Here is a 20,177-nt window from a genome sequence, read left to right on the forward strand (position 1 = left end):
CTGCCTAGGGCGCTTTGCCTAGGGCGCTCTGCCTAGGACGTTCTGCCTAGGGCGCTCTGCCTAGGGCGCTCTGCCTAGGGCGCTCTGCCTCATGCCAGCAAAGGGCTCCTGAGAGGAACAGCCATAAAGTTAGAGAAGGAGGTTAACTTTCGATGTTTGGATAAAGGTAAGATTAACAAGGTCAGAGGCCCCTGGGCTAATTGAGTTTTTCACAGACCGCCCCCCCAGTATTTTCTACAGTGGCATAGTTGTCCACCCAGGGGGATTGGGGGCGATGGTAAACTTTGTCTGGGGCAGGTCCATAGCCAGAAATAAATTTGGAGTGTGTGTGTGTGTGGGGGGGATGTATATTCTGCTGACTGGGGAGGTGGGGGCCAGTCTCCATTGGGGATATCGCCGGGGAGCTCGTGCTCACATCTTCTGCACAGTGATACGACTAGTGTGTGGAATTCAGTAGAAGAAAATAGTTAATATGTTAAACTGCTCACTACAAAGTCTATGGATTATCTTGAGTAACTGGGTCAGGATTTCTGGTAAGAGACGTTGCTGCTGATTTTTTTAAATATATTTTTCTGGTGCTTTAATCACCACAGAAACAAACAAAATATTTAACAAAATATCGACTTCCGCCAGTTTGCAAAGTTAGATTAAAATTAATTTACATAATAATAAAGGAAATGCAGAGGATAGTGTTAATCAAGCCCCCCGGACGGAATCGCCATGTGTTTGACGCCCACTGTGACCTGAAGAGGCTGTAGTAATTCACCCGGCGCGTGCCGGTAAATCCTGCAGCCCCACGCTGCAGCCGGATGGCGGCTGGCCTCCGTGTTCGCAGCTGCGCGGCACAAACTGAATTATTTAGCAGGTTCACGCCATCATATCCGCAGCAGGTCGGCGCCCGTCTCTGCACTGTGATTAGAGCTTAGATGTCGCAGTTTCAAAACTAATAACAATAAGCCAGCCAGTCGCAAAACCTCACAAAATCCACGCGTAAATCCATCTGTTAGTAACAGTGGTTACTGTTTAAATCATATATTTGGTTACATTTACAACTTTTTTTTGTAGCCGTATATAAAGAACTACACCTGATGTGCTTTGGGATCTACAACCCTTAAGTGTTTCATTTACAGTCTCTTATCTGCGTGGTGGCTCAGTTAAAATGGATATCTGGCCTTATGATCTTATCCAGGGAGGTCAGGGGGGCAGATCAGGGGGGGGCAAAAAATAATAATATGCTTGGCAAGTTCTACTACGGTGAGTACCCCCCCCCCCCCCCACCCCCCACCATTTCACAGTTTCTACAGTGGGAGCCGCAAGGTGACATTTTGTCAGGGGGGCCTAGGATTTCTAGATATGCACTTCTGGTTTTATGACATTTTTGTTCCCTTCCTATTTTAACTAATAAATATGAATGTTTGGCTTTATTTAGGATTCATTTTTCTTACACTGACACGTGGACCCTGAACAGGATAAGCGGTTTTGGAAAATGGATGGATAGAGTGATGTTAGAGTAATGTCAGAGTAATGTCAGAGTAATGTTAAGATGATTTCAGCAATTTCAGCCATTCTTTAAAAAACGGTGAACAAAGGCATTTTGTAAATCCAGTGTGAGTCACCGACACGACGGCTGCATCTGACAAGTTTACAGTAAATCGCAATCATGTGCTTTATTTCTATTACAGTAATTAGAAAATGCAGTGATTTTAGGTTAAAAACACCAATTTCACATTGTGATGGAAATTTTTGTACACGGGTGTGCTAAAACTTGAGTAACTAAAACAACTACTTCAGACATTAATTACAGCATCGTCCACTTCTTTATATTACTTTGAACATAACAGTATATTAAACATCTCGGTAGAATAAACTGTAATCAGTGACAACAGATGAAATCAATGCAAAGGAAGCAGCGCATCATTAGACATTGGAGCAGACCAGGTCTTTGGATCCCGTTAGATTTAAATCGATACTGGCTTTAGACTTCTTTTTAGTTACCTTGCCGCTTGACTTTAAGTATTTTTCCTTGTTGTGAATGACCTGGATGTACTGGTCGGTGCTGCTGTTCTGCTGGTCGCTGCTGGAGGCAGCGGAGGCGGAGTCAGACTCTGTGAGGGATGGCGCTGCCTTGTGCTTCGTCTTCGCCTTCACCTGCAGTTCACCCGGCCTGCTGTGGAGCTTGCTGCTCTTGGCGTTTGTGTAGGAGCGGGACGGCGAGGGATCCTCCTCCCAGCCTGCCTCGCCGCCCTCCCTGTGCTGTCCATACAGCCCCCTGGCCGAGTCTCTCTCTGCCTTGTCTCCGATGTAGAAGCGAGCAGGAGGCTGGAGGTCAGACAGCGACCGCGGCCGGTCGCTGTGGCCGAAGGAGCCCCTCCGTAGCACTTTGATGGCATCTTCTTCCTCCTCTTCCTCGCAGAGGTGTGGCTGGAAGGAGCGGTGCTGACTGCGGCTCCCGAACCTCTTGATGTTGCGTGGGTAGAGCTCGACGATGTCGCCGGGGTCTTCCAGGCGGTAGTGCCGGGGCAGCCGCACGGACGAGCGCAGTAGCTTCTTGCGGGCTTCGTGCTCGTTGATGATCACGTAGCGTGTAGTGTGGCACCGTCGGCCCACGAAGCTCGGGCCTGGAGCCAGCCCTATGGCGTCCGCGTGCACGGCCCGGAGACCCTTCCGGTACAGCGGCTCCGAGTGGATGTGCTCTGTGTAGCGGGTGGAGGGACTGTACGCCACCTGGTTGAAGGACTTTGACCTGCCAGGGCCACTAGCCCCACCAAAGTATCCTGGGTGTCTAATCATGAGGAAGAAACACAAGGGATGTTTTCCCAGGTAATCTCTGAGATATCTTCAGGGAGATCTATTTATTTGACACCTTGCAGCATGATTTGGGATGACATCCTACCCTTAATATTACATATTACATGTCTTGTCTTGCGTCTTCGTACGCTAACTCAATCTCGTTGTGTTGTCTTGTACAATAACAAATAAGAATTGAATCTTGAAATCTGCTGTAGCTGGTAGTGGCTGATAAATCGGTCAGTATGATTCATGTTGTCATGTTAGCATGGCGAATGCTAGCCTTCTAAGCCGTAGAGTATGTGCTGCCATATGCATCAGCCCCGGTGGGGGCCTTTACGGCGTACCTGCTCGGCACGTGCTCCATTCTTTGTTTCTGCATCAGTGGGATGGAGGGACTCTGGGCGGAGGTCGTGGGCCTGTTGACGTCAGAGCGCGAGGCTGACTGGGTGATGGTGTGGATGCTGTTGCCCTGCCTCACCGGGGACTCAAAGTTGGCCACGCTGCCATTGCGGCGGGGAGATGAGGAGCGCACGGAGGACTCCTGGCTAGTGGTGACGTCGCTCTCCTGTTCCTGCTTCTTGGCTTCCACCTCGGCAGGCTGCAGGCGGCCTGGGGGAGGAGTGGGACAGACTCAAGGGTCGTGATGGGTCCCAGGCTCCACCCATGGCACTCCCTCACATGACTTCACTTCCATCCTGCCCTCATAAGGCTCCGCCCCCAGGAAGCTCCACCCATGGCACTCCCTCACATGACTTCACTTCCATCCTGCCCTCATAAGGCTCCGCCCCCAGGAAGCAGGAGGCTCCACCCATGGCACTCCCTCACATTATTTCACCTCCTTCCTGCCCTCATAAGGCTCCGCCCCCAGAAAGCTCCACCCATGGCATTCCCTCACATGACTTCACTTTCAACCTGCCCTCATAAGGCTCCGCCCCCAGGAAGCAGGAGGCTCCACCCATGGCACTCCCTCACATTATTTCACCTTCTTCCTGCCCTCATAAGGCTCCGCCCCCAGGAAACTCCACCCATGGCACTCCCTCACATTACTTTGCCTCCTTCCTGCCCTAATAAGGCTCCGCCCCCAGGAAGCAGGAGGCTCCACCCATGGCACTCCCTCACATTATTTCACCTCCTTCCTGCCCTCATAAGGCTCCGCCCCCAAGCTGTCCTGCCAGGGCCCAGCCCACATCCTGCCTGTCTCTCTCTGGCTGTGCGTTAAATAATTCAATCATGAGATCTCAGAGTTACCTGCAGCCCTTTGAAAAACCTTCTTTTTGTCGTCTGTCCTTTCCTACATCAAAGAGACACAAGGAGATAGGGTAGGGTTGTCTGAGCAAATCTGCAACAGTCAAAGCAGCTGTGACCACCCGTGAAGCCTCAGTGACATGGTGACACGGGCAGGAGAACCTGCTTCTGTCCAGAACCACTCTACCGCCCCCCTATTCCTGCCTATTTCTTCCACTTCTACAACCTCGAGATCCAACTTGTTTGCACTTACGGTCTGAAGCTGCATTCGGAGCTGGGTGTTGGTGAATTTCAATGACCGCGCGATGGACTGGAGATAATAGATCAGCATGCTGAAAGAGGGACAGAGCGAGCTGTCAGACGCCGCCCCGGGGATGCCGAACGAGCCATGTGCTGGAAGCAGGCGGCGGTGAACCTACAAGAGCAGGAGCAGAGCCGGCAGCACCACGACCGGGCTGGTGACGTAGCTCATCACTTTGCCGAACCACAGCGGGAACTCGTTGGAAATCGTCTCTGATATGATGTCATAAATCTTCTCCTGACCGCTATAAGAGCAAAGCAGAGACATGGAGTGCTTCTCAATATCAAGAACACAAAGAATGAACTTGGGGTACAATGAATCATGGGATTGGCCTCGTTGGGCAAGGATGCAACTGATGTATCCTTGATATTTGAGGCAGGGCAAGTGCAACATCCGGGGATTTTTTATCGTCTTCGGCATTTCAGTGCTTGAGTGTTGGAATTGGTCCTCGGCAATGGAAGATTACATAAAACGGGTATACAAGAAGACAAGTATGGCCAAGTATGCTTATTGAGAAAACCACAGAGATGGACTGAAGATCCTTGGCATCTGCGGCCTATAGGGGTGGGGGGGGGCTGTAGATCTGCAGCTTACCTGAATGGGCCACAATGTTGTGAGGGCCTGTACCGCACTATAGCGAAGACCGTGGGGAGCATGCAGAGGAAGAGCATGAACAGAAGCATGGCAAGGTAGAAATTGTTGGACCTGTGAGGGAAAACAGGCCTGCAGTCACCAACCAAGCAGTGAAAAAAACTTATTTTGGGTATTAGGAACATCATACATCACATACTGCAGTGTTTCCCAACCCGGTCCTCGGAGACCTCAAGAGTCCACATTTTTGCCTCCTCCCAGCTTCCAGCTAACCAAGAACATTGAACACCTGGTATGGGAGCACTGGGAGAGGACAAAAATGTGGTCTGTCTGGGGCTCCCTGAAGACTGGTTTGGGAAACACTGACATACAGTATAGTACTAATATTTACTCTTATTCAGAGGAACTTGTATCTGAACAGGCTGACCATTTAGATGAGGTATTCACTACTACAAATGAGGTATTTTCTATTCATTTTCTAAGCTAATTTGTTAGTCCTTCATCACCTGGAAGCCCGGAAGACCTGCTGGTGGGGGACGTTGCAGGTCAGCACGGCCCAGCTGCGCAGGTACATCAGGCCGATGAGCTTGAGCACATTGAAGGCTGGCAGGCATGGGGAGAAGAAGGCACCCATCCTGGGGGGGGGGCGGGCGGGGGGGGGGGCGGGGCGGTGGGGAGGGGCAGGATTTACAGCATGTGATGATAATCCCGCCGACTTCATTTTCCATTCCATAAAGTCAAAGCAGGCAATTAATTGTTCACGAGGACACAACACCCCTGAGCAGAATAAACGTTTAGGAGAAGCAGCCAAATACGAATACACAGATAAGCACTTGCTCCTAACGTATTGACCTGAAACATGTCAATAGACATCTGGCTTTGCATTAAGACACAGACAAAGGTCAGAGGCCACTAGATACCAGTAAAGAACCAATATCAAAAATGTGATGCTAAGGGGTATATTTCTGTCACCCAGGGGAGTTACTATGGGCAGCAGAACATTTCTAAGCATCTCTAACTCTAATCTTCCATCCCATCAATAATACAAACCGTAATCCGTCACCTACCATATCATCCCCTGGTTATATATCAGGTGAAGGACGTTCTCAGCGATTTTGAATTCTCCGTATTCTGGCTGTAAATAAACAGCGGCATGGTAGAGGGTGAGCGGAGGGGGGGTCTGGGGGAGTCTGCCTGCGGGGGCGAGAGGCCGCTAAAGCCGCCACACTCACAAACTTGCTCTCCAGATCCCAGCAGCAGCAGTCGCTCAGGTAACGGACGCAGAGGCCGCGAATGAAGTCGATGAGTAAGATACTGGCCACGGTAAATATCATGTCGATGATGGACAGCTTTAACATTTCCTGTACAGCCGGGAAAAAAGGCTGGAATTTATTGATATCTCTGCATGCAAGACAGCCACAAACAGCGAGCCCGTTCGATTCCCCTGTTCCTTATTCTCAGGCTTTATAAAAGAGAGTTTTTTCCATATCCTCTTATCCCGGGAATCCTACACAGTCCGTCATGCCCACCTGCGAGCCAAAGCCCTTTTCCTTTTGCATGTTCTCAAACCTGATGGATACACAGGTTTCTCTAGTTTAATTCTCCCTACCTCTTTTCTATATGTCCATGTCAGGCGCTCTTCCAAATTAAGTCCCTCCTCCTTGCTCCAATGCCTATCTCACATGATCCTACTCACTTTCCCACTCAGAATGGGGGGGATCCTCTGGACTGTTTCCAACTGAGCTCAAGCGGCTGGGGAATCAGTATTTAGAGGTTAGATAAACAAAACGATCCATCTGCCATTAAATCCACTCTGCCATGTCATTAAAGAAGCATCATCCCGGCAGCCCTCCCCAGCCCATATACGTTTCCAAGCGGGAGACAATAATTACCGCCTGGTAATACATTCTCATTTCACCTGTCAACATAATGCTTTTAGAAACTACTCAATAACCACCATTTTTCAGGAAGATGCGAGTGTAGCTTTACAGCGGGGACACAGACTGGATATCCGTGGTTTTAATTCAGTTAGCAGGGTTCATTTGTATCATGTAGGATGTTTGCAAAGACCGATAATAGAGTTATTTTAGAAAAGTCGAAAGTGGCGTAAAAGGGGCAGGCCGGGCTGCAGTGAGAAGCGGGGCTACCTGCCCGACGTACGTCTCCCAGCACTGGTCCTGTTGGGAGCGCATGTTGTACTCGTACAGCGCCGTCTGGTTAAGGAGGACCGACACGGGGCTTCTCATCCTGCTGGGCTCCAGGACCAGGCTGGGCGTGGAGTTCCTCCGATCCAAGATCTCAGGCACAATGGTGGACAGGTTCTCCTCTATAGGCAGGGAAATGGTTGCCAGGAATCCAGAGGAGTCAGACCAATTCCCAGGAGCAACGGGAACCTGAGTGTATGCAGGAGATACTTTTGACCTTCCCATATAGTCAAAATGGTTTCATTTATTTCTATCTTGATGCAATACGTTAAATTAAATTTGAAAAAATATCACCACAATCCTCACACCTCAAATGAATAGATAAAATGTTCTGACCGTTTAATCAGACGTAGCACCAGCTAATATAAAGAAAAAACAGATGCTGAGCCCAAAACGTTCACCGTTATTGCATTTATACCACCTAGTGGTAAGTTGCCGAATTGCAAGTTTTGATCCATCGTTACTGTTACTGCCACCATAAGCGCACAGAAAGGAATGCAGATTTCCTTTGTGTGCTGGACTGAACATTATGTCAGCCATCAGAAAAGGCATCGACAAAATGTATAGGGTCCGATAGCTACATACCGCTGAGCTCATACTGTTCACTTTGTCTAGCAGAGCGATTATCAGGCTGTAAAGGTTTCCCAGGTAAAGCACCAAAACCCTGGTGAGATAAACGAAACAGGCATTTCAACCGCAGCAAGAATGACACATAGTCAGGTGTCAGGCCTGAGTTTATTCATGGTTAGTGTCCGCCTTGCTCTCCACTCCAGCTTCCGCTCACCTTCCCAGCTGGAACCTGAGGCTGGTCCTGGGGTGGTACATCTCCAACTGGGACACCAGCTCGAAAGCGGACGGCGCGATCATGGTGATGAGTGAGACCACCACGCTCACCTGGAAAAGCCAGCACCAAGAAGGCCACCAGTGACCAATCTTATCCGGAAGGGGCCATTGTGTGTGCAGGTTTTTGCTGCAATTCCCTAATTAGATTACTAATTAGAGGACTGATTGGCTGAAGAGTCCTCACACCTGGGTAATAACAGCTGACCTACAGGTTATCCCAAAACTGGCCCTTTGTGGATAAGATTGCCCACCCCTGTTTTAGGCTGGCAAAACTAAACTGGAACATACATAGAACAGACAGTCTAGCATTTAGGTTCAAGACATTTAAGAGGTAAAATATGGAACTGAGTTTATGGAAGAGGTACTAAGGGGCACACAGAATGGACCAGACCGGACTGGGGCAGATGGTATCTTAGTACTTAGACCAAGCAAAAAGCTGTGAGGTCTAATGCTACAAGAGGTGCTGCCTCTGTAACATGGAGCAGGTCCTGCGTAGTTCATGCTGCTTCTGTTCCAACTGCATGCGCCGAATGAGTAAAACTCAGCCTTTCAAACACACAGCTGAGTACTCACTGTGACGCTTTATATTCAGCTGGTTGGTTGAAACAAAATCTTGGTCTGGATTTGTACTTTCTGGACCTGAACTTTCCATCTCCCTACATAAGATTCCCAAGGAACGGACAAAGGGACTTGGGAGGGACTGCAGATGGCAGGAGTGCTTTCTAACCATCGTATGGCTTTTATCTCTGCCTGTAGGCCAGTCATCTGGGTAGCTGGCCTGCATCTGTGGCCCCCGGGCCTCCTAATTATGGAACTCCTGCTGAGTACATGCACTTCACCGACGAGGGGAAACCGCAGAGCGCCGACGGCGTTCGCCACGTCCGTATCTGCCCACCTCGTTCTTCTCCCAAAGCGTCAACTCTGGCTTCTCCTGCTCCAGCTTCTGCGAGCGGTCCACCACGAAGTAAATGATGTAAATGCTGCCCGCCAGAGACAGCAGCACCAGTATGTTTGCCAGGATGCGGAGACTGACCAGAACCGCTCTGAGAAAGCAGGGAAGGGATGGATAGATAAACTGGGGGGAACATTATTCAAGCACGTCCATTACATAGACCTGTGGGACAAGGTCATTTATTATGATTACAGGACTGGGGATTCGTCAGAACGAAAACTAAAATAATTCAATCGCTAATAAAGCACTTAGTTAATATATCATTCATGTCATAACTCTGGAAAAAAAACTCTGGCTTTTATTAGAGTGTTGCAAACACAGAGCATGACCTCAAAGGCAGGGCTGAGATACTTGTGAACGTTTATGAACCAATAATTTGGAAACTGCTGCAAAACTGTCTTACGCAGCAAAGGCAGGTGGGAGTGATGCGGGCCGGAGAGACGTGGGCGTGGCCCCGTGGGATTAATACCCAAGCTGGCAGCCGAAGACAGATCAGCGAGCGGTGATCGGTGATTTAGGGCTAGCCGCTCGCCGCAGTAAAATGCGGGTCATGTGAAATAGAGCGGGCGGCACCCGGCCATGTGCATTTTGCTGTGGTTGCAGTGAACCGGCAGGGGGTTTATAAATCAGCCTGGGTGGAGGCGGATTTGTAGCGGCCGGGAGCGGATGCGAGAGGGGGCGGATACGAGAGGGGGAGGATACGAGAGGGGGCGGATACGAGAGGGGGCGGAAGAGAGGGGGCGGATGAGAGAGGGGGCGGATGCGAGAGGGGGCGGATGAGAGGGGGGGCGGATGCGAGGGGGGGCGGATGAGAGAGGGGGCGGATGAGAGGGGGGGCGGATGAGAGGGGGGGCGTATGAGAGAGGGGGCGGATGAGAGATGGGGCGGATGCGAGGGGGGGCGGATGCGAGAGGGGGCGGATGAGAGGGGGGGCGGATGAGGGAGGGGGCGGATGCGAGGGGGGGCGGATTCGGGAGGGGGCGGATGCGAGGGGGGGCGGATGAGGGAGGGGGCGGATGCGAGGGAGGGCGGATTCGGGAGGGGGCGGATGAGCGAGGGGGCGGATGCGAGGGGGGGCGGATGAGGGAGGGGGCGAATGCAAGAGGGGGCGGATGAGAGAGGGAGCGGATGAGGGAGGGGGCGGATGAGGGAGGGGGCGGCTTACTTGTTAGGCCCTGCACCTTGGGCCGGTAACAAATCGCTGCCTTGATTTTATGCTCTGGCACATGGGCGTCTCATTTATGAAAGTGATGACGTCAGAGAAAGACCATCTCGACTCTACTATCGAGGCGTTTACCACAGATAACGGCCGCTTGCTGCTCCCCCCAACAGCCACGGAGAACATGATATATAACTACACTCCTCAGCATCAGCAGAGCCCTGATACCGAGCACCAAAGAGCAGTGAGACAGGGGGTCCAGCAGCACCACCTACAGGCTTGTGTCCTTCTTCTTTTCCTGCTCCTCCACAATCGCCTCCTTCAAAGGAAAGACAGAGCGTGTCAGAAGAAGCGAGAACCTCAGCGAGAACCAGTGGGCTAATTCGTCAGCGGTTGCAGGGAGTCTTGTTGATGCAGCCCTTTTGGGGGGCAGATAAGCTGCGATCGATGAGCCCCCCAGCTCTGGCTCCGCTCCACCCCCACTAACATCCCGGCAGATCGCCAAGGCGACGAGGCCGCTGCGCTGGCGACCCTCACCCTGATGTTGTTGACGATGGCCGCGCCTTTGCTCTCGGCTGCCTCGGGGTTGCCGATCAGGTAGTCCCAAGCGCAGAACACCCGCCAGCAGAAGGTGTAGGTCTCGTCGGAGGCGCTGGCCAGGCTGAGTCGCGAGTTCCTGGCCATCCTGAGGAGATACGAGGCGGTAAGATGGCTCGGGTTGGAACGCAACATGGGTCAAGGCCTTAAACTGTCCATATGTGTAATGATGCTTATATTAAACATGTAACTGCATTCATTTGTAACTCAGTATGACCTGGAATTTTTACTTTACCCTGACCAGGCTCAGAAGATGTATGTATATATGGATGGATGGATGGATGGATATCTAATTAATGTAAATATACACACATATGGGTGTGGGATATGCACCCCCAATCCTACTCATCCTTCCAGAACAAATGGCAGTGGTCCCACTCCCCACAGAAATCATATATAAACATTTCCTGCGCCTGGAGCACCGAGATAAACGGAGATGATGCACAGACTTACTTGCGGAGCAGAATGATGAAGCTGTAGGCAAAGACAGCCATTCCGACCAGAAAATACGCCAGGGGGAGCCTGTAGCCGGCACTGCCGATCTTCCGGACGCTTCCATAGTAGCCGTAAAAGAGCACAGAGTACTGGAGGTAACCCTGAGAGGAGCAGTGCGCAGAAGGGAGTGATGAAACGGCGTCTGCTGCCGAAGGACGACACGCCATCGGCACAACCATAAATGTCACTTACCCCGAGTGACCAGATGGTGTCCAGGTCCTGGGCAGAGGCCAGGTGCTCCTTGGGAATGGTCTTGCTCCGGGTGGTTCCAAAAGGGGCACCAGCCAACAGCTGGCAGAAAAACCGGGAACCCCCCCACCCCCTGAAATCACTAACCTTACTGCTGAGGGTGTTCATGTTGTGCAGCTTTTATACCTACACTGTTCCAGTTCCATCTGGATTCCATTTTATTGGGGCCTTTATCATAATAACTACATACGACAATAACTCACAGAGTGGAGGCATCAAAGGAACCAGAAGTGGGGGGGGGGGGGCATAAACAGGCAGAGAAAACAAGGGAGGTGCAGAGTTTGGGGAAAGTAGTAAAGTCTGAGCTGCATATGAGGTGAAGGCCGGGTGAGAGGGGACACGAGTGTTTAATAACTGCTTCCAGGTGAGGAGAGCTTGTCATGTGATTGGGCCCCACCCCTGGAGGTCCAGGGCCTCCCCCATCTTACGGAGGCCAGCGGATTTGCTCTGGGCCAGTGGAGCGTCAGGCATTCGAGGGACGACTCACTTCGGGCAGGACGATGAAGGCTCCCGTCATGACGGTTAGAACGATGTTGATGCCAAACAGCCATCGTAGGAAAATGAAGTACGAAGCCACCCCCGATCCGAAGTGACCTTTAAAAATCAGAGAGCAAATAACCAGCCCGCTTTACGGACACTGGGGACCAGAGTTGAAAAATAGCAGAATTTAGCGACAGAGAAACAGAAACACATACTCACTCTCAATCTTCTTAATTCTCATTTCCCACGGAACAAATAAAACTACAATATTATACAGCAAGCGGGACAGTTTCTTCAGGAGCTGAAAAGATGAGCAGCAGATTAAATCATTAGAGCACAAAATTGATTTTGCTTTTGCTCTTTTTAATTTTATCAGAGAGCTACTATTACACGAAGTCATCTCCCTCAGTCTGGACTACATCACAAAATATCAACAATGCCACCAGCGTGACCTTTGATTATTAAAAAAAGTATATTGAGCTAAACTAATAAGTAAATAATAGCAGATGACTAACTAATAAATGCATTTGATTTCCGATATTTTACCCGAAGTGAAGCAGCAAGAGGGCCCATCTCTGTAATTAATACAGCATCGTCAATCTACTTACTATGACTCAATTAATTTTAATAGCCTTCAGGCCACGGGAGCATTTTAATTAAGCTCAGCAATAACAATGGGCTATAAATCTGACAGACATGTGCGCCTGAGTGTGTCTCTCCGCATGTCAGCTGATAACGCTGATCTATAAGCTACCAAACGCGCGGATAGAGGAGTGAGATGGTCCAGGCTCAGCCCGGCCAGAGAGTCTGCACCGACAGCCTTCAGTTCCCCGGACGCAGTCCTTCATAGAAAACCCTGAACAAGATGCGCTGCAATGATGCGGCGTGTAAACTGAGAGTTTATGCAGGGCTTACGGCTGCGGACTCTGCTGCAGGGCAATTAGTGTAAGTGCAGCCCAGGACGTGCATTTCAATTCGTAATAAATTCAAGATCTGCGCTGCGTGCCTCTAACTGGACCTTCGCAGCCCAAAACACACAGATGTGCGCAGCTACCTGAGCTGGACACTTTAAATGTGGAGGAGAGGTCAGAGATAAAGATGGTGTGGAAAAATATGACTAAGTATTACAGCAGCGATGTCACACCACAGGAGGATTTATCAGGTGGGTATCTAACACCCAGCGGATGATCGGGGCTTTACTGTCACAGCCTCCATACACTGTGGTACGAAATGTCGCTCCCCCAGGGCCAGGGTGCAACAAACAGGCTGCAAGTGACAAGGGTTTTCACAGGACTTACAGTGCAAAACAGGGGGGCTGGAAGCAAGCGTTTATATTCGCAGTGCAACAGTGTCCATCAACTAACAAGGAAGAGGTAATAAGTTAAAGTGAGCAGTGCCAGTTGGGGTGGGGGGGGGGAAAGACCGGCGGGAGGAGGGACCTACATTGGCTCCGGCAGCCTGATAGCCGCGGGTCCGGGTGAGCCTACCTTCGTACTTCAGGACGATCTCCCTGGCCTGCCTGTGAGGACAAAGGGACGCCGGTCATGGCCTCATTCAGGGAGGCTGGCTGCCTCAATGCACGCAACGCGAGATTTACTGCGCGGGGAAGAGGTGCAAGAAATGCGGCCGTCTGAGCTACACCGCCCCTGCCCAGACCTCTGCTCAACCACACGGCCTTTCCCAAGGAGACAGAGCTGACAGCACACACACACACACACACACACGGCTCTCATACGCGCAAGGGCATTTCACCTGCAGATAGAGTAACAGCTAATCTGATGATTTTTTATAACCAACCCACAGGGGGCGCCAGCTGTTATGCCCTTGAAGTATTTAACTCGCATCACTCCGGTGCTACAGCCAGTTCTATAAACCGGCGGTAGCAGTAATTCGCTTTGGGCAAGCGAAACGTAAATAATACGAACAAACACATTAAGGAGAGGCCGATGATTTAGGCGCATTACAAATGGACCGTGTAAGGGCGGCCCGGGAGGCATCGATCCAGAACGCACGCCAGGCGTAGAGTGGGGGCTCTCCTCTCATTGGGGGCGCAGGCAATAAAGCTGCAGCAAGGCAATAACGAGGCCATCACATAACGAGCGCCCCACTGATGATGGGAATCAGCACTTTTTGGGACGGAGGAGCGGGGCGTCTGGTTTGCGGCTCAGAGGCAGAGTCTGGCTCCTCCAGATGAACGGGGGCAGGGGGACCTGCTAATGAAAAAATGACGCCGCTAACAGAGTTTGTTTTTGCTCCCCCGGATACTGGAAGTTGGGCAAATTTCCTGCGGGGACGCTAATCACCACTTAGCGCTCCTCCTTGGCGCTAAGGGTCCTGTCTTCCTGTGCTGAGGCTGGGCTTCCTAAGTAATTCGGGCCAATTACGGCCGTTCAATTTCCCCGACAACAGTCACAGTGCCGCAACTGACCACTAGGTCAGACTAGCGAGGAAGGAGTTCACACGTAACTGTGGAAACAATCCAACGACCATTCAAGGTACGGCTCATGCCAGATTCCCATTTTCAATTTGATCAAATAAAAACCAGGGAAACATCATTAAAAATACCAACATCTTTAGTCTTCCTCCATGCTCTATGTGACTAAGTCACATGCCCCATCTCTGCGAGGGTCACCTGGTGGCATGCCGACGTGGGGGGCTGTCACATCCCTGTCACCCAGAGCGGCTCTTACTTGAGGACTTTGAGCTTGTGTCTCATGGGCCAGGGTCTGGTGCGAATGTTGGCGATGATCTCCTTCTGGAGCTGAATGTTCTGGAATATCTCCTCCGGGTCATTGCTGTCCACCTGCTCTTCTGGCTTATCCTCTTCGTCGGAGAACCTGGAAGAAGAGCAGGGGTCGTTTCCTTGCTCAGTGCTGTGTGCAGTTCCACGTGCCGCCGGGCACATCAGCTGTCCGCTGAGTTTCTCCCTCCTCAGTTCAGTCCTTTAGCATTTCGTTCAATTCCGAATTCGCAGTTTAATCCTGTCCATTAACTTCCAGATGAAGAGAAACAAGCCACATTAAAGGCAAATCTGCTTAAAAGTATTTATCTCATCAGATGTAGCAGAATTTTCTGCTTAAGTGGCATCTGATCTGTCATAAAACAGCATTTCTCCACAAACATTTCTTTTTTGAACGAACGCTTCCTTAATTCAGTGACAGGTCATTAATCTTAATCAGGACCACGGCAGCGGCTGATCATAACATGACTGAATAATCTGCTCGAGTTTTGGCAAACCATGATTCCCCATGGAGGGGGCTAAACGGGGTAGGTAGAGCTGCTCACCCGGTCCGAGGCTCCTGGTACTGCGAGTATAATCTGCTGGAATTCTTCCTCTGGCTCCGGTGCCTCTTGGAGGAGGGTGGGGGTCGGGTGATGGCCACAGGTTCGGCTGCTGAGCTCATGCTGGGGCGGGAGTCCTTCACAGGGCTGTCCGAAACCCTGAACCCACCCCCCTCTGTCCCCCAAGACAGGGCTGCGTGTCGGCTGCTCCCCGCAGAGCGTCTGGCTGCTGGGGACAGGAGCCACCTGTCCGCATGCACTCCCTCACTGGAGAGCCCCAGAGGAGCCTGGCGGCACTGACCTCTTAAAGGGACAGAGCGCCCAGCGACAACGGGAGCCTCAACACGCTGCACACTAACCCGACCACCTGAAGGTAGCTTTGGGGAAAAAAAGAGGCACTTTACGGGACCCAGTCAGATCACTCCTTACACCATCTCCATGTCCGGAGGACAGAAGCAACTCCCACTCTGGCATTGTCATTAAAACCTTTCCTTTCCTTTGTTCCATTATGCAAAATGCACACATTACACCTATTTGCCAATGTGCATAAAATTAAATGAAACAAGCTCTTATTGTAGATTTTATTTTATTTTTTTTTACAATTCCTATTGCACTACAGTGCGGCAGTAAATGAACACTTTGGCACGATACATAAAAGTTACATCTGAGTCATAACTGAGCCTCTGCCTGCTGTGAATGTTAAACAATAACACATGGTGGTATAACACCCTTAGTTAGTGCCTAAGAGATCCTCTGGGTGTGCTCTGCTGCTTTTAAGCGATGTAAAGGAGGACCACAGCCAGCGTATGTCCCCTCCAGGAGATGTGCTTTAAGGTGCCATATGCCCAGCTGGCATCCGCCATCACTTCTGTGTGCTTTAAAGCGGGGCAGACGGTACCGCAGTGTCAAATTAGGCCTTGAAGGATTCCTCCGACACGAGGCGCTCCCTTATAACAGACCGCCTGGGCCACTGCCGCGCCTTTTTAAAACTTGCTGTAATGAAACGTCTGGACATGGACCCGCAGCAGTGAGACTGTGCGGGAATAAAAAACAATAAAATGTAGTGTCCTAGTTGTAAATGATGAACATTAGTGTATATGCAATCAGAGGCACAGGGCGAGGACAGGCAGAGGCACAGGGCGAGGACAGGCAGAGGCACATGGCGAGGACAGGCAGAGGCACAGGGTGAGGACAGGCAGAGGCACAGGGCGAGGACAGGCAGAGGACAGGCAGAGGCACAGGGCAAGGACAGGCAGAGGCACAGGGCGAGGACAGGCAGAGGACAGGCAGAGGCACAGGGCGAGGACAGGCAGGGGCACAGGGCGAGGACAGGCAGAGGCACAGGGCGAGGACAGGCAGAGGCACAGGGCGAGGACAGGCAGAGGAAGAGGACAGGCAGAGGCACAGGGTGAGGACAGGCAGAGGCACAAGGTGAGGACAGGCAGAGGACAGGCAGAGGCACAGGGCGAGGACAGGCAGAGGCACATGGCGAGGACAGGCAGAGGCACAGGGTGAGGACAGGCAGAGGCACAGGGCGAGGACAGGCAGAGGACAGGCAGAGGCACAGGGCGAGGACAGGCAGAGGCACATGGCGAGGACAGGCAGAGGCACAGGGTGAGGACAGGCAGAGGCACAGGGCGAGGACAGGCAGAGGACAGGCAGAGGCACAGGGCGAGGACAGGCAGAGGCACAGGGCGAGGACAGGCAGGGGCACAGGGCGAGGACAGGCAGAGGCACAGGGCGAGGACAGGCAGAGGCACAGGGCGAGGACAGGCAGAGGAAGAGGACAGGCAGAGGCACAGGGTGAGGACAGGCAGAGGCACAAGGTGAGGACAGGCAGAGGACAGGCAGAGGCACAGGGCGAGGACAGGCAGAGGCACAGGGCGAGGACAGGCAGAGGAAGAGGACAGGCAGAGGCACAGGGTGAGGACAGGCAGAGGACAGGCAGAGGCACAAGGAGATGCACAGGCAGAGGACAGGCAGAGGCACAGGCAGAGGCTGTTTACATAGCACATTTCAGCGACAAATCTGCTTTATTTGTCTATTCTGATTTTCACAAAAGTGGAAATAAAGAAATTGTGTTCTCTTTGTTGATATTATTAATTTAGACGCAAAAATATAGGTAATAAATTTTACCACGTCACTGGATGGTGTGCTGGGGGCCCCCAGTGTATGCAATATTCTTATGGACTTATAATAATTAATTATATAAATAAAAATAAGACAGACAGACAAATAGATAGATAGATAGATGGATGGATGGATGGATGTTGTGACCGGGAGGTATTACTAAATTAGTAGATACTGAGTAAATGGCATAAACATATTGAGTGTACTTAATTTCGGACACAGTTTGGGGTCGCCTTTACATTGTACGTGTGATTTGAGAAAAATTAATGAATTAGGCTTTCATCTAACATATTCGGTATACACATAGGCTATACAGTATACTGCTTTTCGTACATGATTGCTCCCACTTTAGTTAGGTTACTTACCTTCTTAGGGACCTCATCTTTATACTTGGACTCTTTATTTATTTGGTATTTTTAAGCCATTTGTTGTATTAATCTTGCACGGTGTGGGCTATGCCTTGGCACAGTAATTTCCCTCGGGATTAATAAAGGTGCATTTTATTTTGTCATTGTAAGAATGAAATATCAGCTACATTTCATGGGAAAACAGAGAACTTCTGCTAGTCACATGGTTAGTCGCGGAAAGAATGTAAAACTCCGAAGGGGCTTAGGGCTGAACCCTAAGGGCCCTGGGGTGCAGCCGCCGTGCTTTCGGCCCGGACGCCTTCCTCTGTCTACCTGACACAGACCCCACAGCGGAAATCCAATTAAGCGGCGTGCTAGCGCACGGCTATGCTTTGGATCATTTCATTTGTCACGGATGACGAAAACCAGAGCCTCCCAAGGCGTATAACTAACAAACTGTAGGCTTTAAGGAGGCAGCCCTATCCAGGCTAATACAATAAGCAGACGCCTAAGCCCCGGAACATCGTCCACCAGAATTTCAATATTGCACGGATAATTAATTTGATGAAAAGCAATTGCGGACCCCGGGGAGTGAGGTTTAATGCTTTTATATCTCTATTACGCTCGGGATAGCTCCACCGCTTCCAGTTCGGTGTTTCGCCGCGGTTCTGAGCTCCATCCTAACTGCGATTCCGCGTAAGGTTATGGACGCTTCCAGTGCAGTAAAGGAGAGCATGCGGTGGCAAAGTGGGAAATGCCCGCTAAAATAAAGAGACCGGAAAGCGGGATTTATTCATCCAGCAACACGTTCATTTAAAGTCGTGAAACACTCAGACAGAATCATAGTTAGGATTAACCTCGTTTATTTTAACGTCACAGTTAGATACATAGTTTATCCAATTTAACATATGACAGAAAGCCAGGGAAGCCTCCCCTTTTTCCGGGATAAAATAGGATGTATATCGCATAAAGTTTATGATGTGACTCTCCCCTGGTGGTGACGTTAGCTGGTGGGCTTCGGTTTTCTGCCCTTTGGCAGGTTGTCCCACCCTGACTTTTTCCTGATGGGGCGCCGGTTGCGCTCCTCAATCCACAAACCAGCGAATCCCAGCGCTTCCTTAATTCCCCTTTTATCGTATTTCGCCTTACCCTGGTGCTTGCTTTTATGATATCACATTGTGGTAAAAACGCATTTAAAACGGTGACGTTCTCCAATATCCGTCACATTACATGCAACACCCGGGATCCGATGCCTAATTTTTTAAGTGAGCTTGAGGCGGGAGCTGCGTAAAAAAAGCACAGATCAGTTTTATCGGAAAAAAATCGCATAATGCGGTGATTTTTTATTTTTTGCTAAAAGATGATATTGACATTCATGGGGATCTTTCGAACTGCAAATAGATCAGGCTTTAAATAATTCACACGGAATTTAATTTTCATCCACAGGCAGGTGGAATGCTAATGAATGCGTCTCATTTTGAAATTTATGTGTTTTGTGTAACACCCAACAGGCAGAGAATTAGATGTTCTAGACTCATGACATCAAAACAGCCGTCAGACGTGTTACACAAATTTTATTTTAATATCCAGGTAAGCGTGAGCATGTTCTGGGAAAAATCTGAAATATTCAGAGCCCAGGAATGACCTCTACACTTGACAAGGTTGCAGGAGATTTGCTATTCACACATGCAGTTAAAGCCCTCTCATCTGGAGAGCAAAATGTCTTCACTCCATTTATAGAGAGATCAGTGTCCTGACTCAAGAGTTTAGCCGCTGCAATAACTCTGAGACACAATCAGGTGCAGCAAAATTGAGGCGTAGGGGTCTGATGAAAGGCCTGGCAGGCGGCTGACTGATAGTGGGCCTTGCTGATAGCACCTCGAGCGGGACTATCTCACTAGCGATAAAACAGGTCCGAAGCTGAAGCGAGGGGGAGATTACGGTGCCTCGCGAGGGGAAGGGACCGGACAATAACACGCTTTCCCAGCAGGAAGCCGTGCGTGGTAATGTGCTTTAAAGGTCGATCAGAACATCTCTGCAGAACCGTTAAACGTCACTTCCAAATGTAATGAACATTGTCGTTCTGCCTCAGCTGTGGCCACGGGGCATAATTAAGCTAATGGTCAGCATAATAAGATTTTCAGGAGCCCAGATCTTATCCCCACGTGCATAATGTTTTGATGAAGTGCCGCCTTTAAGGGGAATGTTGAAAGTCAGCAATGGTATTGCGCAGACGGTACGGCGAAAACATGCATGTGGGCGGCACACGGAAAGCAGGGATTCGCCAGCCTATAGTCCAATGAGGGAGGAACTCTGGGCTATAGGAGGATTTCTCCTGTTATTTCAAATCCAGCAAGACACTGCGGGGACTGGCAGTGTATTATGTGGGAATACACCCTATTCAGAGGTGGATAGCTCAGGTCCACAAAGTAAAAGTACAGACCAAGATTTTGTTTCAACCAACCAATTGAGTATAAAGAGTCACCGTCATAGGGTACCTGGTTGGTTAAAA

General features: G+C 50.4%; 1 protein-coding gene across 2 annotated transcripts; it reads right to left on the reverse strand.

The window, feature by feature from the left end:
- Positions 1 to 1,634: 1,634 nt before the first annotated feature.
- Positions 1,635 to 18,760, reverse strand: LOC111844924 (transmembrane channel-like protein 3). Of its 2 annotated transcripts, XM_023813843.2 has the most exons (23): positions 17,684 to 18,760; positions 15,192 to 15,565; positions 14,597 to 14,743; positions 13,350 to 13,425; positions 12,126 to 12,207; positions 11,914 to 12,020; positions 11,370 to 11,468; positions 11,136 to 11,278; positions 10,623 to 10,770; positions 10,361 to 10,404; positions 8,870 to 9,017; positions 7,916 to 8,025; positions 7,717 to 7,795; positions 7,075 to 7,320; positions 6,160 to 6,288; positions 5,995 to 6,062; positions 5,434 to 5,562; positions 4,931 to 5,041; positions 4,455 to 4,580; positions 4,289 to 4,367; positions 4,039 to 4,081; positions 3,135 to 3,399; positions 1,635 to 2,782 (listed from the first exon to the last, which is right to left on the reverse strand). In XM_023813843.2, exons 2-23 carry the CDS (start codon positions 15,308 to 15,310, stop codon positions 1,918 to 1,920), a joined length of 3,363 nt encoding a protein of 1,120 aa, XP_023669611.2. In that variant the 5' UTR covers positions 15,311 to 15,565; positions 17,684 to 18,760; the 3' UTR covers positions 1,635 to 1,917. The 2 variants fall into 2 exon arrangements, with proteins under 2 accessions (XP_023669611.2, XP_072574017.1); XM_072717916.1 differs by lacking the exon at positions 17,684 to 18,760 and having other exon boundaries at positions 15,192 to 16,380.
- Between the last annotated feature and the right edge of the window lie 1,417 nt (positions 18,761 to 20,177).

Source organism: Paramormyrops kingsleyae, chromosome 11 (genome assembly GCF_048594095.1).
Source record: "Paramormyrops kingsleyae isolate MSU_618 chromosome 11, PKINGS_0.4, whole genome shotgun sequence".
Classification (NCBI taxonomy): Eukaryota; Metazoa; Chordata; class Actinopteri; order Osteoglossiformes; family Mormyridae; genus Paramormyrops; species Paramormyrops kingsleyae.